The sequence below is a fragment of the Gastrolobium bilobum genome, unplaced genomic scaffold (assembly GCF_033153095.1).
Source record: "Gastrolobium bilobum isolate Gb01-03AN ecotype WA unplaced genomic scaffold, APGP_CSIRO_Gbil_v1 utg49698, whole genome shotgun sequence".
Lineage (NCBI taxonomy): Eukaryota > Viridiplantae > Streptophyta > Magnoliopsida > Fabales > Fabaceae > Gastrolobium > Gastrolobium bilobum.
Window position 1 is genome coordinate 66,692 of NW_026895446.1, and position 25,416 is coordinate 92,107.

At 33.9% G+C, this 25,416-nt stretch overlaps 4 protein-coding genes across 7 annotated transcripts; 2 read left to right on the plus strand and 2 right to left on the minus strand.

Annotated features, from left to right (window-relative positions):
• The first annotated feature begins 272 nt into the window (after window positions 1-272).
• On the plus strand, window positions 273-6,378 carry LOC133311825 (cytidine deaminase 1-like). 2 transcript variants are annotated; one of them, XM_061512936.1, is made up of 2 exons: window positions 273-1,269; window positions 6,353-6,378. In XM_061512936.1, exons 1-2 carry the CDS (start codon window positions 390-392, stop codon window positions 6,376-6,378), a joined length of 906 nt encoding a protein of 301 aa, XP_061368920.1. In that variant the 5' UTR covers window positions 273-389. The 2 variants fall into 2 exon arrangements, with proteins under 2 accessions (XP_061368920.1, XP_061368926.1); XM_061512942.1 differs by lacking the exon at window positions 6,353-6,378 and having other exon boundaries at window positions 273-1,412.
• Window positions 6,379-9,001: 2,623 nt separating this feature from the next.
• On the minus strand, window positions 9,002-12,536 carry LOC133311818 (thioredoxin-like 2, chloroplastic). The gene is made up of 4 exons (XM_061512929.1): window positions 12,222-12,536; window positions 11,107-11,286; window positions 9,827-9,991; window positions 9,002-9,405 (listed from the first exon to the last, which is right to left on the minus strand). The coding sequence occupies exons 1-4, from the start codon at window positions 12,396-12,398 to the stop codon at window positions 9,274-9,276; spliced, it is 654 nt and encodes a 217-aa protein (XP_061368913.1). The 5' UTR covers window positions 12,399-12,536; the 3' UTR covers window positions 9,002-9,273.
• A 1,954-nt stretch (window positions 12,537-14,490) lies between these two features.
• On the minus strand, window positions 14,491-17,875 carry LOC133311758 (uncharacterized). 2 transcript variants are annotated; one of them, XM_061512851.1, is made up of 2 exons: window positions 16,382-17,875; window positions 14,491-16,079 (listed from the first exon to the last, which is right to left on the minus strand). In XM_061512851.1, exons 1-2 carry the CDS (start codon window positions 17,778-17,780, stop codon window positions 15,958-15,960), a joined length of 1,521 nt encoding a protein of 506 aa, XP_061368835.1. In that variant the 5' UTR covers window positions 17,781-17,875; the 3' UTR covers window positions 14,491-15,957. The 2 variants fall into 2 exon arrangements, with proteins under 2 accessions (XP_061368835.1, XP_061368842.1); XM_061512858.1 differs by having other exon boundaries at window positions 15,942-16,084; window positions 16,382-17,874.
• Window positions 17,839-24,042, plus strand: LOC133311771 (protein OSB3, chloroplastic/mitochondrial-like). Of its 2 annotated transcripts, none has more exons than XM_061512879.1 (12): window positions 17,839-17,865; window positions 20,188-20,511; window positions 20,601-20,742; window positions 21,154-21,247; window positions 21,641-21,774; window positions 21,889-22,024; window positions 22,109-22,212; window positions 22,303-22,453; window positions 22,761-22,825; window positions 22,924-23,071; window positions 23,407-23,471; window positions 23,578-24,042. In XM_061512879.1, the coding sequence occupies exons 2-12, from the start codon at window positions 20,234-20,236 to the stop codon at window positions 23,725-23,727; spliced, it is 1,467 nt and encodes a 488-aa protein (XP_061368863.1). In that variant the 5' UTR covers window positions 17,839-17,865; window positions 20,188-20,233; the 3' UTR covers window positions 23,728-24,042. The 2 variants fall into 2 exon arrangements, with proteins under 2 accessions (XP_061368863.1, XP_061368854.1); XM_061512870.1 differs by having other exon boundaries at window positions 17,843-17,865; window positions 22,755-22,825; window positions 23,578-24,039.
• Window positions 24,043-25,416: the final 1,374 nt, after the last annotated feature.

Consider the following 25,416-nt stretch of genomic DNA (forward strand, 5'->3'; position numbering starts at 1 on the left):
GCAAACCTGAATATTGGATTCTAAAGCATTCACGTGTAAAGCATGAAAGTTTTTATATATTCAATGGAAGGTTACTCAGAATAATAACACATTTATGAGTCAATTAGTCTGAGATTTTTTTTATATTTACCTTTAAAAAAAAAAAAAATATAAAACAACTCAATTGTTATGAATAATTGATAGCAAAAAATGAGTTGGCACTTGGCACCTCAACCTCAAGTCTATAAATTGGTGTCATTCTTCATTTGTTCTCCCCTCTCCTTCCTTCTCTTCTTCCCTTCTTCATTCCCCATTCCCCATTTGTGGGAACGTTAACACACACACTTCTTAACACAACAACAACCAACAACCAACACATCACAGATCTCTCTCTCTCTCTCTCTCTCCAAATGGATCAACCCAGATTCGTAATCGAAGCATCCGAAGCCGAATCCATGGCCCAATCCTCCGGCATAACCCTCACCCAACTCCTCCCATCTCTGGTTGCCTCCGCCCAGACCCTCGCCCGTCCCCCAATCTCCAAGTTCCCCGTCGCCGCCGTCGGAGTCGGATCTTCGGGTCGGATCTACGTTGGCGTGAACCTCGAGTTCCCGGGTCTACCCTTCCACCACACCGTACACGCTGAGCAGTTCCTCGTTACAAACCTCTCCATGAATGCGGAGACTCACCTCGAGTCCTTCGCCGTCTCCGCCGCCCCCTGCGGCCATTGCCGCCAGTTCCTCCAAGAAATTCGCGGAGCCCCAGACATCAAACTCCTCATAACCTCCGAAAAGGATCCTCAGTTCACACCTCTGTCACACTTCCTCACCCAACGTTTCGGTCCACATAACCTTCTACATAAAGGGGTACCCCTTCTATTGGAGCCTCATCATAACGCTTTGTCCCTTCTTCTCAATAACGATTTACCAATAATACCCAATGGAATCTCCAATGGTTATTCGCCAAATGCCGAGTTAAAGTTTGCAGCTTTGGAAGCTGCCAACAATTCTCATTCACCGTATAGTGGGTCCCCTTCTGGTGTTGCTCTATTGGATTCTCAAGGTAACATTTTTAAAGGATCTTACATGGAATCTGCAGCTTATAACCCTAGCTTGGGACCCCTTCAGGCTGCTTTGGTTGCTTATGTTGCCGGCGGCGGCGGTGACTATGATAAGGTTGTTGCCGCTGTTTTGGTTGAGAAGGATGGAGCTGTCATAAGACAAGAACACACTGCTAGGTTGTTGCTCCACTCTATCTCCCCACACTGTCACTTCAAGGTTTTCCTTTGCTGTTCTAGTGCTTGAAGATTGAACAAGATCAATTTCTGTGTACCACAAAAAAAAAAAATGAAAATTGAGTGGATTTTCTAATCATTTCATTTCCAAGCCTGGATATATATTATGGTGTATAATAATCCCCTTTTATTATGTCTTTGTGGTTCAAATATTTTAATCAGATGCTCTTAATCTCTGTATATTATATATGTCTAATATCATGGTGTCTATGTTTTTTTTTTTGGTTGAAATGGAAATTATTTTAGGTAAAACTAAAGTTAAAGCGGGTTTTTTTTTTTTTTTGGACTTCAAAATTCAAACTAGCAAGCAAAAATGAACTTATTTACCAAGCTTTGACTGCACAGGAGCATGTGCTCATGCTTAGAACTATTCCTCTGTAAACAACTTTTACAGGTTTATTCTTTTGGGCAACTTGACATTTAGGGGGTGTTTGGTACGCGGGATTTTGAGGGATTCTCGAGAAACTGAATTTTTTTAAATTTTCAGATATTATCGTAAACTGAATGCAAAAATTATATTTTTGAAAATCGAGATTCTCGAACAAATAAAAATATCTCTTGTATCAAATTTCTACTGAATTAGGTATTCCTCTTGTCGTTTCTGAATGGTACATAAAAAAAAAAAAGTAAAACGCTGAGCAGAGAAAGAAGCAGCAGAATCAATATTCAATAGTGTCCAAGGCACGGTAGTTAACTACTTATGCTTATTCTCTAGGGGGACTATTGAAATGTAACAGGCTCAACACCGGAAATTGCACATCCACAACGGCTAATATGTTCCTTAAGGATCAATAAATACAAGTTCGGGAGCAATTTCTCCATTATATTAACAAGAAGAAAAGGAACTGTAGAAAAATAGAATAATCACTAAACAAATTCTTCGTATGATACAGTTCTCTACACCACGACTTGAGTCCTCCAACAACAGTAAGTATAGTGGCCCTCTATTTTTTATTTTAATTTTTTGGTACATAAAGCTATAGTGTAACATATATCAATGTCTAAAAAAGAAAGGTGGGGTGACTTTTTTTTTTTTTTTAAGTCTCTTCAATCAGTTCATCTGTTAGACTAGCCCTGCTCGAAAACACTGTAAAAGGGACGGTTCTTCCAAGATTATTTTTCCATAACTCGAATTCGAGATCTATGATTAAAAAACACAAACTTCTTATCTCAATGGTATTTGGTTAGTTGCCTTTATTTAAAGGGTAATATTACTCTCATGTAACATGAAAGTAGTTCTCTCATGTTACATAGAGAATCCAAGTAAGATCCGCTATTTAAAAGTGAAAAAGAAAAAAGAAGCGGCACGATTTTCGAAGAGAGAGAAAATGAGATAACTACCTCGTGTAAAATGAGAGTACTATTTTCCTTTGTTAAAAGCCTTTTCGATGTCACTTCTGGGAAATAGTTGATATCAGAGTCATTGTGTTTCTGTCCTCTATATAGGTATCAAAATATGCGGCACTAGTACTTTTTTGGACCACGTCTCTTTTGCACTCCAATCAGTGGCTTGTGGAGAATGACGTGGTGGAGATTCAAACATTATAATCTTTCTAAGGCACCTTATGTTTAGATATGTGTTACTTAATCATAAATAAGTTTTATTTTACAGGAACCTCACTGACAAATGTGGATAAGCACCGTCTTCTCTGTCTCGGCATGTCTTCTTCAAATGTGAAGTTTGTGTGTCCAATCTGTCTGTTTGAGAATCATTTCTCATGTTTATTCGAACCAGCATCAAAATCTATCACCATAGAGAGAATAATTTCGTAGATCTTATCCTACAGTTCATTCCCATTAAACATATATATATATATATATATATATATATATATATATATATATATATATATATATATTTTTCTTAATAAACATTCACAAAGTGTCGAGGGCCAAGAGGCTATGATAGATGTTCCTTTTCTTGGCCAACTATGATTACACAGTTTAGGTGAAAAGCAAAGTGGAAAGGTTAAGTTTATCTGCTAAGTACATTTAGTTCTCGATAGGGGCAGTTTCGTTGAAGTCCTCCAAAAAAAAAAAAAAAGGTTTAAAAAGAAGAATAAAGCCAATCCCGTTTTAATTAAATTTGATCTAAATGTGAGGTTGTCATCATAGCAGAACTTTTCTTATCCTATTCGTCCAAGCAACTCACCTTATAAAGATCATTGCTGGCTTATTGAACAAGACCATATGCTCTGTATGCAAATTGAATGGTGGGGCAGCTGGAAAGGAATGAATTATCATTTAAAACCACTTTGTGCTAGTGGCTATTAGCCGAGTATGATGCCAAACTTGCTCTTGAGTCTTGACTATATGCAAGCTTTGGGTTTCTTTAACCATGTAAACTGCTAGTCTGACACTTTATCATTTGTGGAGGATGTGTGCAATTGAAATTGGCAAGGAAGAGTTTCAATTAGGACGCCAATGTTACTTTTCAGCTATATACAAGCAATTATTGACTTTAGAAAACTACAAAATGATTTGGATCACCATCAAGGCAGAATTCTTGTTTTAGCCGCAATAAAGGGGAATAGTATTGTTGAGTATGACTCATACTTCGCATGGTGATGATGACCCTTGTTGTCAGGGTCAACAGAAAGGCAACTTGTAATTTTCTTAGTAGTTTGGGTTTGGATCCATGAATAGCTGCTGTTAGGGTTTCTAATCCTATTTATATTTTTCTTGTAAACTGAGTGACTTGTAACGAGTGGTGGTGAAGTGAATTTAGTACAAACAAGATGGACATAGTCTAAACTGAGTGAACCATAGTAAATCTCTGTGTCTATTCTCTCTCTTCTCTTTTCGTTTGTGATTTGTGTGATTGTCGATTTCCGACAAGTATTCTGTAGTATCCACTGTTAATACATGTAACAAGAGACTGCATTATGGGATTAAGATAACTTCAGAGAAAAAATGATGATAAATTCAATCCAATTTGGATGAACAATATATTGGATAATTATGAATCAATCAATCAATCAATCAAGAAGGGAAATGACAATAAACATAAATCTCTTCATGATTCTAGATTGTCGCAATGAAACATCTCCAGCAGGGACAATTTGCTACTAAGGCATAGTAAAAGAAGATGAACCAGCTTGTCTAAGAGGAACTTTGACAACCTCTCTAATACCTGTTATAATCCCTACATCTTCATCCATAGTGAACAGATCCTCTGTTTCTCTCATCATAGCATGGACCAACACAACCACTAGTGCAATACACATACCTACTATCACATTATAGGTTACATTCGTGAGAACAAGCAAACCAATGGTGATTAACAACAAAGAGACAACCACCAATCGCTCATCGATCTGAAACCTGAAAATCACTAAAGGGGTATCTCGTAGGAAATATAAGAACAGCCATGCAATCATCATAACAACTAATATGATCAACGAAAAAGGGTGTCCTAATAGGCTAAGAAAAAGCACAAGCAATATTAAAATCACGTAGTTTGCACGAAAATGTTTAGCATTTGTGTTGATTCTTTGGATTGAACCAGAGAAGGAAGATGGAAGTTTGAGATGAGAAAGTTGTATCATGTCCTTCCATGGTCTTGTTATGCCTAGACCTGTTCGGATGCGCTCTTTGGCCTGTGAAACGAAAAGTACGTTTGGATTAGATGAAACTTCTGCTTCTTGTGAGATTGTTCCATATGTAGTCATTTTCCTCTGATTATTGAGGAGAAAAGTGGGAGAAGGAACGACAGTGAATGCAATTTGGTGGATCTCAGTTAATACTTCCCCTTGGATAAGAAATGTCAGGGTATGAAGTGGGCATTGTGTAGAATATGAGAATGTTTGACTGAGTATAAGAATATAAGATCATGGATACAATAACTGTTTCTAAGGTATTACTGTTACTCTTAACGTGTTGAAGATTTGATTTTAGATTTATTAAATGATATTTTATATATGGAAAAAATTAGTCTTATGCTGTATGTGATAACTTTCTCTCTTAGACACCTTTCAATGGTGGAACTCACAAATTTGTCTCTATGACATGAGATAACTTATCTCCTTTGACATAAGATTAATAAAACTCTTTAAATATAGTCCACGACCTTTATTATTATAATGGAAGGTTATACTTACAAATTTTTTATTTACAACCTATATTATGTCTAATCGATCATACTTTAATTAAGAATATATGACCAGTTAGACTTGTGTAATTTTTAAAAAAAATATTATAAACAAATTCTTCTCGATTATTATATAATACCACGTGTTACATTTTTATTACATTGGAAGTACTCTCGTACTCCCAATGTACATAAGAAGTTTCGTTTTTTAGGGGAGCAAAGGACAGGACATAATTGCTGTTTCAACCAATGACATGTTATAGGCGGGTCTGACTATTACCTATTCATAACAAACCCAAATGTTGTGGATCTCTACACGCTTTTTTAGGACAAGCTCTCACGAAACATGATACACTCAAAAGAATAATTTTTCATTTTGAGAATGGGAATGCATTGAACAGAAAATAAAAAAACATGATCTGAGTCAATAAAAAAACATCAAAAGTTAAATTGATTTCAAGTATCCTCAGTTTTTTTTTTTTTTTTGAAGAACAAAGGAAAACTAAACAACAAAAAGAGAAAAACTACAGATTACATAGTTTTGGACTACAAGTACCCATTGCATCACTACCAACTAGGATCCTACAGTCATCCGGGGTTGTCCAAACACATGGATATTCCAATCATCAAACTGTATGCAAAGGAGGCCATCCATCCAGTATCTCCTTTTTTTAATGGGAAAAACTTTTCTTATGTTACATAAGATACATTTTATCTTTTACACACCCTTCGATAACTGTGCCACCTTTTTCTTTTCTTTTCTTTTATTTTTTCAGGTGGTGGAGCCCACAAATTTATCTCTGTGACATGAGATAACTATCTCCTTTAACATGAGATTAATAAAACCCTTTTTTAATATTTGTTGATTGTCAAATTTAGCAAAATAAGTAAGCCATAACAAGTCGTAGTGGCAAAGTCAGGGTTTAATTTTAGTCGAGGTTAAAAAATTTGACATATTAAATTATAAAAAAAGATTCATAATTACGCAGATCTATTAGAAAAAAAATTTATTTAAAATAATAATAAATTTTCTTTTTTTTGGTAAGCTAAAACATACCACAACACAAATTAAATAACTGTAATAAATTTTCAAAGTAATAGGATCGATGTTATTTTAACAAATAATAGTTATTTACTTAAAATTTAAAATATAATATAAAATAAAATTAGTAAAGAAAATACAAATTATATAGACATACATGAAATTTTCATGTGATTTTTATGCACATTTTCATGTGATCTTTGATAACATTATTTCATGTGATATTAATGAAAGCTTATTTCATGTGATGTTAATGAAAATTGATTTCATGTGGTCTTTGTGAATAATTTTTTTATTTTATTTTAATTTGATTTAGGCCTACAAACTTTACTTTGCAACTTGGTAGGCCTTACAAGTCGTATTCGGTTTTTTTAGTTTTTTATAATATGGCAGGCCATAAATCAAGTATTTAATAGGCTAATAGATCAGTATAGGTTCCAAATATTTTACATAGCTTAGGTTATCAAAGTCAAAGTTTGGCTTAACTTGACACATTTATACCCCTAGCCGTGACTTGTGAAGAACATTAACATAGAGGGACAACAAATTCATAATTAAAAAGAAACATGGAATAATCAGTGACAAATGTCTAAAATCATTTAAATACATTGAATCCACATAAATCATTTAATTAGTGTTTAGATATTTTAAAAATTTTTAGAATACAAAAAAAGATGAAGTTGTTAATGGATATGTGTAAGAAATTTCCATAGTCCGTATATATACATATATCCAATGATGCACCGACACCGACACGGGACACGGGATACGACATGACACGATACTCCGACACGTTAATTCTAAAAACTGTTAAATTTCGACACGTTAGGACACGTTTTGATATTAAATAATATTTTTAATATATATAATATAATTTATATTTAATACATATAACAGACGAGGTCACAAGAAACTAGTATTATTTTTGTAAAAGTAGAGGTGGGTTGTGATAATAAATATCCCATGTTATAAATTATTATTTTATTTAAAATTATATAATTAATTTTTAGAATCTACACCTCAACAATTGCTATACTATGGGGTTTTTCACCCTTTTTCTCATCATTAATTAATTAATAACTATTTTGCCCCTGATTCGAAACTATCTACCAATCTGCTCCTCTTTAATCGACTACCTTGCATTTTTAATCGATTAAATGGTCAAAACATGCAAAAATGGCTGTTGTGAGATTTAATCAACTAAATCTCCCTATTTAATCGACTAAATCTTCCTATTTAATCGATTAAATCTCCCAACAGGCAACAAAAGGAAACAAGTCAGTATGATTTTTTAATCGATTAAGTATAAAGATTTAGTCAATTAAATCTCCCAACAACCATTTAATCGATTAAAAATGTAAGTTAATCGATTAAAGAGGGACAGATTGATAAATAATTTTGAATTAGGGGCAAAATAATTATTAATTAATTAACGAGGAACAAAATAATCAAATAGCCTATACTATGGTCTATAAGTCATTATTATCTTCACTTTAAATAAAAAAGCTGATCTTTGTAGCAGAGCCACAGTACAACACGCGGTGAGGCAAGAAAGCATATTTATTAGTCACATCTAATCTCAAGTGGGGTCAAGACCTAAACCATGGATTAGAACCAAGGTTAAAAAGCAAGTGGTTAAGAAGGAGACAACCACATATCCAGATTTTTATTATCACAAGTCATCCCTCAGAGTATCATCATCAACAATCATCCCTCAAAAAGCATGGCTTTTTGATCCTTATAATTTTTTATTAATAATTAATTATTAAATTGACCTTGTAAATTATTTCAAAAATTTAACCTTTTCAAAAAACATAACACCAATTTGTCCTTGTTTGACCGTTGACCACCAAGCCTACCCGGGTACACCCCTCCCTACCCAGATATTCCGTTATTCATTTGGTTTCATGATTGTTACTTTCAAGAGTTAAATGTTTGTTCTTTTAAAGGACACAAATTGTGTCATTTTAACTTTTAATATTATGTCTTACTAGTAAGACATAGTTATAACATGAAAAATAATGTTTTTTCTCTTCACCTCAGCTGAAGTGAATGAGAAAATAGAAAAAAATAAATAATTTTTCATATTATAACTATGTTTTACAAGTAAGATATAGTGTCAAAAACTAAAAGGATACAACCTTGTGTCCTTTAAAAGGACAAACCCTTTTTCCTACTTTTAAATGTGTTTATTTGGTTTAATTGGGCTCATATTTTGAAATAGGTCAACTAATCATTTTTGTGATTAAGTTTAGAAGTCTTTCTCTTTTAAAATAATAGGAGTAAGAATAAATAACATAACTGATTAGAATAAAGCAGAAAAAAAATATACAGGATAAAAAATAAAAAAAGGTAAAACACAAAAATCCTCATACTATACATGTTCCTTATTATTTGTTTGCATTTCGATGGTTTATTGTTACTTTGTATTGCGTATTTGATTTTCTATTTAAGTAGTGCCAAATTATAATTTTTACCTTAATTAATTATATAATAAGTAAAAAAAAAAAAAAAACAAGCAGATGCCAAGTCACCTGCTGGCTTGGACGTAGCTACGCCACTGATTCAGCTTACAGATGCACAAATGTTTCTCTGAATTAAATACAACTTAAAAACTAACATTTCATTTTCACTGAAGTTTGCATGTACTTGATTACAATCAGCTCATGAATGGTCAAGAATGAAGCAGAATAAACAATTATGCTTGATATCCTTATAAAACCAAAAAAGAAGGGGGTAAATAAATATACAAGAGTACATACATATATATCCTTCATATCATAAGTTTCTCTGGACCATAGCTTTCTTTGGGTTATCCCTTTGTGAAACAACTTACAAGTTAGAGATGCGTGGGTAGAGGTACTATGCTTAAACAGATTCTGCCGGTCTATCCTTGGGAACAGAGGAAGGTTCAAGAAGCAGATCACCAATGCCCTTAGGTGGACCAATGCTGCATCGAGCTGTGTTATGTGTCTGGATGGCATCCTTTATTTTTTGAAACTGTAATTTTCAAAAGAACCATTAGCTGGTTATCAAATTGAATTTATGTGACTCCCAGCATTCTATATAATTAAGTTCTATTCATTATTATATATGTATCTTTTCACTATCAAGTATCTTTATCCATCATCATATATTTGCTTCACTATTAGGCATATACACTACCCACTTTGCCTGGCAAGTCTTGTTAAGGAAGAAAAGAGATAAGTGAACATATGTGCTTCTATGTACTTGATTATCCCTTTTCTGAATTCAACCAGCCATACATTCAAATAGGCATTATTATCATAATCATGTTGCAACCAGCTAATATCTGATATCTGCTTTATAGCAATGAATTACCAGTTTTCATTCTACTGAGTGTTTCTTCCACGTTTGATTCCTAACATAAGCATAACCAGAACTGAATAGTAAGAATTACCTTGGCAAGTGAACATGAAAATGACTCCAGCTGACCCTCAGCCCCTCGATAAAAGTGGAAATAAGGAAGTACTTTTACATTCAGACTTTTGCACATAGGCTTATTCTCATCAAAATTTACTTTCAGGAAAAGAATTTCAGGGTGTTCTTCAGCTGTTCTGCATAGCTGCCAGATCCATTTGACAAAGATATCAGGACTCAGGAGAGCTGTAATATAATTTCAGCAGCATGCAAATTCAATATATTTTTTTTATAGATGCAAATTTGATAGTATCATCTCAACATAAATATGCTTTTCATTTGGATTCATCGGCCACCAACCCCAACTAGTTTGGAATAAAGGTGGTGTTGGTGTTGATCCAAACATAAATACATTCTGGCTGTGAATAGAATTGTTTTACTTTGGTGTAAATAAACCAATATTTCCCTGCCACATATAGATAATGTTTAGTAAATCAAGTTCTGTCTTTCACCCTCTGGTATCGTGTGCTGTAAGCACCAAAGCGGATCACTAGATCACCAATAAGAATCAGACAAGGAGGAGTTATATCCTGATATAGTAATCTTCAATCACGAACAAAAATTGGAAGATGAAAATGCGACAGGCAAGAGTCTTCTAAAGCAAGTCAGTCAATGGCAACAGAAACATTATTCAATAATTGTGTGATGCAATTCAAAGGTTGCAATTTTCTGGGGAAAGAAAAAATAATATGTAAACTGCCAGATTTTTACCACTCCTAGAACCAAGATATAACATGTTACCCATGTTAATCACATTTGACATATGATCCAGCCATTTACATAACTGTTATTAATCGTTTTTGGAAGGGAAGTTTTTTTGACAAAAGGAGATTTGTCTAGTTATGTGGCCACTAGCAATATCTAATTCAAATTGAGAAATATCTTTTGAAGGTACAGTTGCAGACAGTATCTCAAACACATCCATTTTCAAATCAGTAAGAATTCCAGATCCTATTCAAATTCATGTCTGAGTAGCAGGACCAGCATGGCATAGAATGGAATGCTAAGCATCCAGATCAGAACATTCATAACCATTGAGACCAAAGTCACTATCCACTATTTAAGACACCAGCCAATACACAATATAGTTTTTAGATGACCAAGATAAATATAGATTGATGATAATATTGCCACATTTTTAATTTCAAACATGTAACCAACAGAACAAAATTGAGAGTAGATATTTTTGCAGCACAAAGAAAAAATTCTTCAGAAACTAAATATTAGAATGAGAGGGGGACATTCTGGAAACAAGACGACCTTGGGGAATAATGCTCGGCAAGAAGCACACCATGTTCCATAAAATTCAACAATAACTAGTCTATCCCCAGCTTGACTTAAAGCACTCAGAAATTCTTGCGTGGAGTGGATGTCAATCATATTTGGTGCACTCTTCTCCCACCATTTCGGCTGACCAGTTTCAGCAACAGTTGCACATACCTGAAGTGAAGTGAGTAAAAACCAACAACAGCTCTGAGAAAAGTACATTAGACTTTAGTAACCCAAAGAATTGGCTAACAGTGAAGAATATAACAAAAATAAAGTGTAGTCATTTGTTTACTATAGCCCAGAGTTATTTATGTACTGTGTTCCAAAATAATTAACTTATTTCACACACAAACTCTTGATCAATAAAAAGCAAAAGGAAAAAAAGAAACAAAGCATTTATTCATAAGAGTAAATGAAGTATTCAACAATTTATAAGCCATCTTAGCTGGCTTATAATTACCCTAGTAAGCAACAAAGAGAATTAGCACCATCCATCATGGATTACATATGCCCCAACGGAGGTAAAATTACAACAAATGTCAAGAAGAAGCTACTTCTGAAGATAAGGTTCGGGATAAGGTTCGGGAGAAGTTACAGAGTCTTACTAAAAAGCACTCAATTGCTTGTGCTATAGGCTACAGCTCAACAAAGCATCAATCCCTCGATAAAACATCACCATAATGCAGTTTAGCTCATCTTAATATATAATTCATAGGTGATCACCATAGACTAATAGCATCACATGAATAGAGAGAGCACACTAAAGCATAAGACAGTACAGAGAAGCCTTCTTTCTCAAATTGTTACTATTCTATAGCATTAACAAGTGCTATTTTATATGTGAATGTCTGGTACCGAGTACTAAATATCAAAAATACACAAACTTGATTCCAATTCTTCTATTGTAGCAACAATTAGTGTGAAAATATGTTTAAGACCTAAGCTGTTTTGGTATCTGCAACATAGGACCAAAAATAATACTGGGTCTAGCGTAAATGCGTAATTGGAGCATGTTTAACACAAGGGGTACCGTAAAGTTACTGAATTTATCACTCCTAAATGCGAATGCATAGAATATTGAAAGGGGAAGGGGTGAAAAAAGTGACCTTGAAAGAAAGAAAGTGCTTTCTGGGCGAGAAAGCAAGAGTAGGAAGTGGCGCTGCAGGAGAAAATACCCTCTTAGCAGAGTTAGCTGAGGGTGGCGGTGAGAGAGTTATGAAGAAAGAGGAAGATGAGAACCGAAGGGGTTGAAATTGTAATCGAATAACATCAACAAGTGCCATTTGCACAACAAAAAGACAAGACAATGAAAGAGCGCTAGAGATAGCGCTTCATGAGATGACACAACTCACAAGTCACAAGAACAAGTGTGTGTGTGTCTGAATGAGAAAAGAGAAAAGAGAAAAGAAGCAGATAGATCGTGCGAACCAAATGGTTCCAAGTCCCATGTTTGGATTGATATTTTCGTTGGTTTTGGGCTCTGCCCCCCCTTACCCAAACTCTCCTCGTTTTGTTATTTATGTTTATGTATTCATTGCCGCTTAACAAATACTAATGTCATAACTTTGGTATATGGCTATTTTTTTATTTTATTTTTTATATATTTCAATTGATTCATCTTTTGTGATTAGTCAGGCAGATTCTGAGATAGGTTTTAAACTCGTTCTAAAAATAGTACGAGAGAGAATCAAATACATACTCTCACTTTCACCTACTCAAGTTTCTTGACTACAACTGAATTGTTATATATGGCTATTATCTTAACCAATCTTCACCTTTTTCTATCTCCTACCAATATTAATTAAGATTGGCATTTAACAATATGGATAGAAGAAAGTAACTATAAAAAAAAAAATTCTCTATATTATTTTTTTCTCATTTTATGTTTGCATTGAGTGAAAAAAAATCGTTAGAAATAATATTCCAATCTTCACTCTTTTGTTTCCAAGGGTATATATAGATCGTAAAAACGTAAAATTGTTTGGAATATTAGTCAAATCATTTTGATAAAAAAATCGTAAAAACGTAAAATCGTAGTGATAAATCGAGATTTTAACAACATTGAAAAAACCGTTAACAAAACTGATTTTTTCTTTTCTTTTTTTTCTACCTCCTTATTTATCTGACTTGTTTTTTTTTAAGATATTCCAACTGATTTATCGCTTTGTAATTAGTCTGATTCGGGGCGAGTCTTAAGATTAAGACTTTAAATCTCTCCAAATACAATACTAAAAAGAATCAAACAGATGTTCTCACGCCTAATTCCCTCACACCAACTAAATTACCATCGGTTGATTATTTACCTAACTTGTTGGAGATGTAAACTAGGAGCACTTAAATTAAATAAGGAAGGAGGATCAGAGACAAACTCGAACATCATTATCACGCTTTAGTTTTACAGGTGTCAGTCACAAGAGTATTTACAAATTCGTTACAAAAAATGCAGGGTTAACTTTCTTTTCACTTTTCTTGCATAAAATTCACTATATTTGTTTTCAGACTTTCATTTATTTGTTAATATATCTAAAGCAAACGAAAATTTCATCCAAGTTACTTGAAATGAAAAAAAAAAAAAAAATTTACTTTGTTGTTCTTCAACAATTTTAGACTTTAACAATTAATTATTATAAAAAACTATAAAGAAAAAGTGATACCTGAAGCCAAATTACAAGAAATATCTTTGTGAATTCTCAATTTCTACATAAATAACTTGTGTTTTGATCAAATTGGAGAATAAATTAGTCGTAGTATGTGCATAATGGATAAAAAAACTACCTAAGCACAACACACACACACAAATTATAAAAGTTTTTCAATAAATTATTTAATTAATATTAATTGTTTTTCCTTTTTATACCAAAGGAGATTTATGATCTATGGGCTGTTTGATTTCTGCTCCTAAGTACAGTTTTTTAATTTTATGACAAAAAACTTATTTGAAAAGATTATTTTATAAAACAATTCTTAAAATAATAACTGGCTTTTAGTTATTAAAACAAATCTCGAAGAATAATTTAGAGATAATCTCAAATTATTTTTTAGTTTTTTTTTTTTTTTTGGTGGCAGTTTCATATATGAAGATTCATTAATTGGTAAATAAATTTTTACATTCAAACAATTTTTTTTATTTTTTATTTTTTATTTTTAAAATCAGTTTTTCACATTTATATTACAAAACAATTTTGAAGAACTAGAAAACAAAATCAAATTTAAATAGGCAACTATCTGGTTTCCAAATTTTGAAGAAGGCAAAAGGGGTCTTACTATGGTTGAGATTGAGACTTAACCATTAATTTCATTTATTTATTTAGTTTTATAATACAAATCTCAATGAAAATTTCAAATGCATGCAACAAACTAAGCACTCGAGTATTTCACAGCAAATTCTCCTAAAAAAAATTCAACTCTGTGTTTTTATATCTTTGACTTACTTGCTCAGCCATAGTCTTCTTTCACCTCTTTTATAGGCACATTTGATGACCATGATTAAGTAACAGAACCAATAACCACACTTGCATCTCTGTATAAGCACGTTTGATGCATGCCGATGGAATTGTGGAAACGATTTAAGAACTCGTGACATCAAACATACATGGTAAATGGTATCATTGGCTGCCATTTCTGACCAGATAACAAGTTTGCACCGTTTGCTGTGCAGCAGACAGTTGAAGCAAAGTTTTCAACAAGTTGAAAAGGGCATTAATGAGCAGATAAAAGATAAAAAGGGGCAAGTGCAATTTGATCTGGGTGGTCTGTGCCATTACAATCAAACTGTAGGAGGCGTTTGATTGAAGTTTTCAAAAAACATCCCCATGAATACTATTTCAGGGTGTACTATTTTAGTAAAATGATATTCCCAGAAATAATGAACAGCATTTGGGTTATCCCAAATGTTTCTAGTAAATAGCCTCAGCTAGCAGCAATGCAGTTGAATGATAGTCAGTTTTCTGGACATTACAAATGACAAAATATTTATGCCATGGGAATGTAGGATACCCACATATCATAGGAATGACAGTGTGAAAATATTGAACAAATGTTATTTCTGGAAATCATATTTTCATGGAAGTTTTTTACATGGAAATCCAACTTTTCCATGTAAGCATTCCCGAAAATGTAAAGTATCGAACCAAACACCCTCCGAGTAGAAATTTTGATTCAGATATCATTCACTTCCTACCTACGTTTGATTACCAAAGGCAATTCTTAATAACTACATTCAAGACCTAATGAAATGTTTTCAAACTGAACTAAAAAGTATGTTCAGTGAGATGCCATAATCGGAACAATTCGATGACATGCCGAAGTTTACAAGGGTATCTATAGATGGAAGAATCACATATTGAAGAGAGATGCTCCATCTATATGGAATTAGGTTCTCACCCAACAAGAGTGTGCCAGTAGTAGCCGTAATAGAAATAACTGGTTGGTATTTAAGAGACAAGAATGAGCTTTTGAGAAGTTGAAACTCATAATTTATCTTTGCTAAAAAAAGGGAGAATCATATTGCCAAACTCTGCCAGGAAAAGAGAGGGAAGTAGGAGAGGAAGGTGTTACAGAACTCAACACCAGATAGAAGGAAAATGTCTTGCAAGTGTATCCAGTGAACGAATCTTTGAAGTTTGATAAGGAACCATTCCTATTTCCTAGTACCTAATATAAATGAGGAGTCTAAGATAGGAACTTAAAATTCAAATGGGATGATGCGATTTGCATACTTTTTTTTAACACACGAGTATTAAGGAATAATGCTATTTGTACGAGACCTGCAGATATCAAAGGTGTCAGGGCTGGTAGTCCCAAAGAATGCTAACAGAATAACATGCAAATAGCACGTGAAAGCTAATGAAAATAATAGAATAACAAATGGAAACACAGTAGCGCAGCTGTGAGCCAGTATGTGTAGCCTTTTGCTATCCGATCTGGTAGTCCAAGAGATGTGTGGGCCTTCTGGGATGCTACATCTGCCCTATTACAGAAAGTGAAAACATGAAATTTATGCGGACAGTATTTATTGAATTATAAACTGCACAAGGAAATTAGTAATGTGTAATTTAAATTATGAAATAAGGATGATCCATCAACAAATACGAAAAATTAAAGCAATTTAAAGTGCAAGTAGTTTAATCCGAAGAAAATACAGGTTATATAATACCAATTCTTTCTGCAACATTTCATCATGTTCATATTTCTGAGCATCTCTCCTAGAGTAGAGAACACACTATGATACAGCTTAGCTATCAATGAAATAATTAGTTTTATGCACCTGGTAGAAGAACGGAGTCTGCAAAAGAGGCAGAACCATTATTGGGTGCACCCTTTATCTTGAGGATAGAGGTAACCAAATTATAAATCTGGACATTCTCAAATGAGGGTATCTTCCTCCCTCTTGCAAATTGAGGGCCGTGTCCAATGAAAATGGTCCTCATGGAGAAGAACGCATTGTCATAACCATGTGCACCGCCACATTCTTTGTTATTTGTTCTATTCTGCTCAATCTTAAAACCTTCTTCAACCAAACCAATTATCGGCGGAATCCGATCGCTCGCTGCATAATGAAGCCGTTGAGGAAGATCTTCCTTCAGATACACCTTCAACTTTCTCCCGTTCTCAACTTTCCCCGAGCTCAATCCTTCATTCATCTTAGTAACAACATCAGCAGGTGAAAGAGAAGGAGGAGGACGAATTGCAAGCAAGGGAGAATATGAGTGAACCCAATCTGGTGGAATCACCAACCAAGGTGCCAAATCATTTAAAAAAATGAGCTTTTTATCACATGTACCAACCATGCCATGGTCACCCACCAAAATAATAGTAACATCCTCAAAAACCCTTCTTTGTTCCAAACCTTTAATCAGCCTCCCAATCATGCTATCAATCCTAGAAACAGCTTCAGTGATCTCAGTGTCATCAGGTCCAACCTCATGACCCTGATGATCAGGGTCCTCAAAATAAAGTGTCATAAATGAAGGGATTTCATCACTAGGCAAATCAAAATACTCCAAAATTGTATCAACTCTATCCTCAAAGGGAACAGAACCATTATAATGCTCACAATACTTAAAAGGGCAAGTCCAAGAACCTTTCTTTACCTCAGAACCAGGCCAGAAGTAGGTAGCAGCATTCAAGCCATTGTCTAGAACAGTTTCCCACAAGGGTTGGCCCAACCACCACTTGGATTCGTGGCTTGACATGGTGAATTTCTCGCCAGTGATTGGATCGAAGAAGTAGTTATTGATGATGCCGTGGTAAGGAGGGTAGAGACCAGTAACAATGGAATAATGATTGGGGAAAGTGATAGTGGGGAAAACGGGAATCAAACCCGTTTCGGCCTCCGTGCCGTTTTGGATCAAACGGTGAATGTTGGGTGTGGGTGTCTTGAATTGGTAACCAAAACGAAACCCATCTGAGGAAATGAGGAGAACGACAGGGCGTTTGAGATTAGTGAGAGGACGAGCTGTTGGGTTAGATGATGTTGATGGTGGTGGTGATGAAACAGAGAAGAAGAGGAACGCAAAGGCTAAAGCTGCAGAGAGAGCCATGCAGGTTATGAGAAGATGAATTTTGGATAAGGGTTTCTGGAATGTGCAACTCTCACTCTCATTCAGCAGTGGAACTCTTGTTGTTGATGATGGTGATGATGTTGACCCTCCTTTTCCTTCCATTCTTTCAACTTACTACTGCTACGCTTCTTCACCAATCACCACACACAAAAAGGAAACCTCTTTAGGATCAAATAAAAAATCTCAGGTATAAAAGGTTCTAAAACCATGTCTTGTTTCTCTTAAATTTTGTTTAGTTTCTTATCCTGATTTTAATGTATGTGAAGTCAAACTCTACCAACAAAAAAATAGGAGAATGGTAGAAAAATGTGTTGAAATATATTGTCTCACCTCGGTTAGATGTGGTTTTTATAAGGTCTTGGGCACTTCCACCATTTGAGCTAGCTTTTGGAGTGGTATATCCCAAGATTCTTTACATAGTATCAAAGCTTGAGCTCTTACCGCCTCCCACTTTCAAGTGGAATTAAAATAAAAAGCACACATTGGTTAGATGTGCAACTAATGTGGCCTTTATAATAGGGGGTGGCAATATGGGTTGAGCCCGGCGGGTCAACCCGCCAAAACGGGGCGGGTTGGGTTGAGATTTTCAACCCACCTCAACCCGCCCCGCCTAGAAGTTGGTCAAAATGGGTTCAACCCGCCGCGAGGCGGGTTGACCCGCCGGGTTTTAAATTTTTTTATTTTTATTTTTATTTTTTTACAATTAGGTAGTATTTCATTAGTATTTAAATTTTTGTGATATTCAATTTTTTTTTATCTTAGTACTTTCTAAAAAAATAAAGAATAACAATTTTATTTATGACAAATGTTATCTATTTATAAATTCCTAAAGAATGTTTGACAAATATTAGTATACATTTAAGATTGAGACTAAAAAAAATATAGAGAAATGTGAAATAAAATAAAATAATATTAAAAAAATTCATAAAATATAATTTATTTTTGAATTTTAATTAAATTTTTTTTAATTGGCGGGTTGGTGGGTTGACGTGCTAACCCGCCAACCCACCATAAAACGGGGTGGGTTCATTTTTACAACCCATATTTTTTGGCGGGTCAACCCGCCCCGCCCCGTTTTTGGCGGGTTGGTGGCGGGGCGGGGCGGGGCGGGGCGGGTCAACCCAAATTGCCACCCCTACTTTATAAGGCCTTGGACACTCTCACCCTTTGAGCTAGCTTTTGGAGTGGTGCCCAAACGGCTCTTGTGTGAGGGGGCGTATTGAGATATATAGTCCTACATTGGTTAGATGTGCAACTAATGTGGCCTTTATAAGGCCTCCACGCTTCTTGCCCAAAGTGCTCTTGTGTGAAGGGGCGTGTTGAGATATATAGTCCCACATTAGTGGTTAGATGTGCAACTAATGTGGCCTTTATAAGACATTGAGCACTCGCACCCTTTGAGCTAGCTTTTGGAGTGGTGTATCCCAAGGTTCTTTACAAAATGTGTTAATAAAATGGATTATATTTATCTCATTTTACGTGAAATAAACAACTCTCCTACACACAAAAAAGGGTCGAGTCTCACTATTCTTTTTTTTTTCTCTCCTCTTACATGTGGGTCTCCCTTATACTTTTATTTCTATAACTTGAGGTAGTTTTTTTTTTTACAACATAAGAAAAATATATCTCTAAAAAAATAGTTAAAAGAGTTTATATATACTTATTTAAAAGGTGAAATTTTATGTTACTAAATTTTGAAGAGTTTATTATTATAATTAAAATTTAATCCAAATATATTCCACCTGTTGTTAATAAACATGAAGAAGTGTTGAAAAGAAGTGATAGCTATATATATAACTAAAAATGTTGTTATATTATTATTATTATTAATAAAAAATTATAATTATATATATGCTATAATTTATTTAAATATAATTACTAAGCACTGAATTAACTCACATGAGATTATTTCACCTTAATAAGTGGCAACTGTATTAAAAATTTAGTAATGAAATTTGTATTGTCTTTGTAATCCTTCTCAACTCAAATATTAATTTATTTAAAGAAATTTAAAAAAATATAAATAAAGAATTGATCATATTACTTATTTATTTAATGTTCTTATCCTTAACATTTTTTTTATACCACTAAATTGTATTTATATCAACGATGGAAATAGAGATAAACAAAAGATGTATTGTAATTAGCTAACAAAAATAAGGTAGAGAGAAGCAAGAATTCCAGAGTTGAGACCATGGTAATTAAAATTGGAATTTTATTAAAATTAGAAAAGAGGATAAAAAATCTGTAAAATGTAAAATTTTAACTTACAAAAAATTATAAAAACATAAAAGTGTTTATAATTTTGATGAATTTATTTTTATTAAAAACAAAAATCAAAAAATCATGAAAGCACAAATTTAAATCGAAATTTTATTTATTAAGGTTGAGATCATTGATTTAAATTTAATTTAACGATAATAAAAATAAGAAGATCAAATTAAACAGGCTATATAATTGTCCCTTTAATAAAAATGTTTTTTATTTATTTATATTATTTTCGGTGTAGGGTACAGTGGAGGTAGAGGGAGAGGGTTTTGCAAACGAAATTGAAAATGAATTCAGTGCGGCGAATGTTCCGTGCGTCAGCTCTCATTCTCCGATCATACTCCTCCTCCTCCGCCTCCGCCTCCGCCGCCACTCGGAAGAGGTCGAAATCCCTGCCGGTGAGGCCGAGGCCGATGGAGATTCCATTTCAGCCGAAGGTTGCGAATGCCGTGAACCTCATCGGTCAGGTTCATACGACGGTTCAGTTTCAAACTTGTGCCGACGGAAACACCTATGCTGCCACCGTTATCACGCGCCAAGAGTCCCCTTATTCTCCTTACCTTTAGTTAGTGTTTTCCCCTCATTCCTCCTTTGCATTTCTCTTTCATATTCTTTACTCAAAGTTTTTTTTTTTTTTTGGTTGTTTTATATAAGCATTCCGGTGATATTTGAGGGTGATTTGGCTCTTACTGCGAAAACCCATCTTCAACAAAATGATATCATCCATATAGCTGGACAACTCAGTACTGATCCACCTCACTTAGATCAAAGCTCTGCTCAGACTAATAATATTCAGGTTTCTTTATATTTACTTACGAAGATGGTTTTTAGCTAGCACTTTCCCTTTTGCTCTTATTATGTTTAGAGTAAACACGTCCTGCAATATCTACGAAGTCCTTTTAGTCTCTGGCAATAAAAAGGACCAAATTGGTCCCTGAAAGTACAAGAAAAGGGCCACTCTACATATTTAGGAGTTGACATAAGGACTAACATGACCCTTTTTTTGTAATTTCAGAGACCAATTTGGTCCTTTTTTATTGTCAGGGACTAAAAAGGACTTCGTAGATATTGACAGGGACTAAAAATGGTGTTTACTCTTATGTTTATCTCATGTATTGTTTGTTCCCTTGTTATTTGTTATATGTGCTGTGTGAAAGCTATCAGGTTTAGTGTGTAAAATTTCACATCTTTGGTTTACTCATATTAGGTTATGGTACAAAGCCTCTACTTTGTCAAAGGATATCCCCAAGAAAAGAATATATCTGCTACTTCAAAGCAAGATAAAATGTTGACTGCCTCTGGTAATCATTCCTTCTATGTTTTTAATGTCATTTTATGATTAATTAATTTTTCGGAATGGAAATATGGGGCAATAGCATTATTGTCATGCATCCAAAATAAATTGTGACTTAAATTTCTTTATAATATTTTCTGTTTTATTCATATTTTTTTTTCTGATAGGATCTTTCCTTTTTTTATATTAAAGAAATTTTATTAGAAGAAACGGAGGGAAAGATATCCTCCAAAACAGAACCAGAAAAGAACCTCACAGAGCAATTTAATATGAAGCAAGATAGCAAGTACTAAGGATATTTAATGAAAGTGTAAATTTTTTAACAGTGTGCTGCTTGCTTTAGCCATAACTTCCATGAACTCAACATGTTTTTGGAAATATGTTATTTCTGTCTTATTAGCAAGTGGAAAGCATGACATCAATCAATCAACTAAGGATGTCCGTTCCAAGCAAAGTGACGAGCATGACATAGACAAATCTTGGAAGGATCTGCTTAATAACCCCAGTGAATGGTGGGATGTACGTTCAACAAAGGTTAGGGATTTCTCTCCTTGATTCATCTCCTTCGATTTGATCCTCTACTATCTGGCACTGATGATGGTTCCTTCAAATTTGTTTATCAAAATTTGGTGCAACTTAATGTCGTAGAATCCAAAAGGTGCAGCTTTTCAAAGAAAGAAAAATGGTGAATTACTCTTTGTCAATAGCTCAACTCCCAAATGGCTCCTGGAGAAATGTGATTCGATTACAATTGATTTGAAACCTGAACTGAAACACTCAATAAGTAAGTATAGATCCATACTCTTTTCTTTTTTATAGTAATTGGCTAATTGGATTCTTTGAGCATTCCAAAAATCCCAATCTACAGCCAGTGCAAAGAAGGACCCAGACTCTTCATTGAGTCCTTGGAGAGACCTCCTAGATAATCCAAAGCAGTGGAGTGATTTCCGTGACAGCAAACTGAATAAATTGGTAGTGATTGATGACTTATCACTTGGGGTATCCTTTTCTCTTTGACGAGTTTATTTGGGGGATCTTTTTATATTTCTATCTACTTAGTAGGTGAATCCAAGGCACCCTGACTTCAAGCGTAAGGATGGCAGTCTTTCCCTCTGGCTTAATAACCGGGCTCCAACATGGGTTTCATCTGAACTGGAAGGACTGGAGTTTGATGATGCGGTTGTTAAATCCAAACAAGCAGACAACTGTAAAGGTCTGTATGAAGAACTTCCTTTTTCATAAAGATCTTCCTATGCATCATAAGAATAATTGTGATGCATGACAGACTTGGTACAAAGAGATTCTCAGTATGATTGGGTGCATACCAAATTCAAAACAAATTCAAATTTTTATTTTTGTAGCCTGGAGATACTCTCCATTTTTATATAATGTTCAACGTCTCATGTTTTTTTGGGCTTCTGCAATTTATTATTCCTCATGTCCTATTTCCATTTCATTTTTCTTCCTATATGTTTTATCACCATATTATGTCTTATTACATGCATCCCAACTAGGTTTAGGTGATCAGTCCTGGAATGATTTGGTGGAAAATCCAACTAAATGGTTGGATAAGAGATCAGATAAGGTAACCCCATTTTCTGCTTTGTCCTTGGGTTTTTAAATCTAAACAAGTTTATTTATTAGATTTTGTTTATTGAGTTAATGGTTCATATTGATCATCAGACAAATGAAAGAGCTCCTGATTTCAAGCACAAAGAAACCGGTCAAGTGCTGTGGCTTAACCGGGCTCCAACTTGGGTTTTATCTAAACTGAAAGGATTGGAATTTGATGTTCCGGTTGTTAAATCTAAACAAGCAAAGAACACTAAAGGTCTGTATGAATAACCGACTTGCTTGTTCATAAGGACCTTCCGATGCATCATAAGTCATAACCATAATTGTGATGCATGATAGAGTTAATACTAAGGGATTCTCAGTATGATTGGATTCGTGTCAAATTCAAAACGAATTAATATTTTTTAATTTTTGTGGCTTGGAGATGCTCTCCGTTTTTATGTTCTGCTCAATGACTCGTCTTTTTTTTTTTTTTTGGGGTGGGGGATTCTGCAATTCAATATTCCTAATGTCATATTTCCATTTCTTTTCTTTTCCTATCTGTTTTATAACCATATTATTTTTTATTACATGTGTCCCAACTTGGTTTAGATGATCAGTCCTGGAATGATTTGGTGAAAAATCCAACTAAATGGTGGGATAATAGATTAAATAAGGTAACCCCATTTTCTGATTTGTCCTTTGGGTTTTAAATCTGCTAAAGTTTGTTTAACGCTTTATTAGATTTTGTTTATTGATTGAATGGTTCATTTTGATCTTCAGAAGAATGAGAGAGCTCCTGATTTCAAGCACAAGGAAAGTGGTGAAGCATTGTGGCTTAATGGTTCACCAAGTTGGGTGTTATCAAAATTGCCACCCTTGGAGCCTAAACAAAGTGTAGAAACTGGCTGGAAACAGACACTGGTTTCATGAGGCGGAGGAAAGAGAGGCAAAGAATGAAGTCCTCATCTAGATGTCATACTCATGGGTTTTTTATCAAAGGAGTTTGGGACACTTTTGGCCAGCTGGAAAGGGGTGTACCATGTAGGCTAGGCTAAGATGCATGTTCTCAGTGTCTTCATATGTTGCGCCATATGCACAGATATCATTATAAAAGAAAAAAAAAATATGCTTCTTTTTTTCCTCTCTTTTTTCACATGGAAGAACCCTAAGCTTTGATTGTGGCGTTTCATATGGTTTGATAATAATAATATACTGTCTTTTAAATTAAGGGGGGAGGGGCGCAAAGTATCCTTACAGACGATTATGGATTTTTTCACATGGCACATCGTCCTCCTTATAGACTTTGTCTTGACTTGGCCTTCGTATTTCTGGTAATGTTGATGGGCTTTCTATTAATTTTAAAAAATAAAGAAAAAATATGATAATCTGATAAAATCACAATAATAAATGTAAAATAAAAAATATATAAAGCCCTATCAATTTAAAATTGAATCAACTTAAGAAAGATAAGTGCTGAAAAGTCTCTCATGCTGTGTGTAATACTTATTACATTAGTATTAATCTTCTGTTGTCATTGAAATATGTTATTAGTCTCTCCTTTTCTGTTATTTTGTTTTTGTTTTTATTATCGCAATTGCAGATTAAAATTAAAAAAATAACCTAATGAATATTTCTTATAGTTAGCTTATTATGTGTATGATTAATTGTCGTTCTGCCGATGGTTCCTTACGTAATGATTTTAATATTTTTCATAATGATTGCAGTTAGTATTTTAATGGATATTGATTACATACATGGGTATAAACTCTACTAAATTGGTCATGCAATTTCCTTTTTCAATGTTGTATCTATTTATACGCTAATTTGGTTAGAGTATTAAAGATCAACTATACATGTAATTATCCTCCAATATATTTTGGCAAGCTTGAATGCTCTCGATCTTGGCTTAGTGGGCTCAATCAATTCATTTTTTCAATCTTGTATTCATTTATGCTCCAATTTGGTTGGATTATTAAGGATCACTAATTATACATGTAATTATCATACGATAGATTTTGGCCTATCTTGAATGTTGGTAGGCTTTGGCCAAGCTTGAATGCTCTCAAGATTGCCATGGTGGGCTCCATGAATTTTATTTTTAAGTAGATCCTATTTGTGTTGCTCTGTTTTCCTTCTTTTTTTTCTTTTTCTTTTATATATAATTGTTTTTTTATCTTTGTTTCTTAGTATCACAACCGGATCATAATGTCACGGTGAAAAATTAAAATTAAAAAAAAAAAAAGTCGCCAACAAAATTTACCTGGAAAAAAAAAACCCTTTTGTAAAAGAAAATGATCTTTTATAAAAAATAAATAAATTTAGGAGTCAATTACAGAGAGAAAAAGTTTTAGCACTATATTCCATCCATTTTAAAAATAGAAATAGCTATGTATAAAAAAAGAAGAAGAAGAAATAGCTGCACTATATGAATTATACAAATTATTAATAAACTTTAAACACAATAGATAATTAGATATCAACACATAACTACATAAGTGAGCTTTAAACACCCAATCACAAATTATTCCCGACTTTATCCACGCAATTAAATTTTTCAGATGTAAAATAGATAAGGAAACTAAAGCAAGAAAGTTCTAATACCAATTTAATATCAATAAG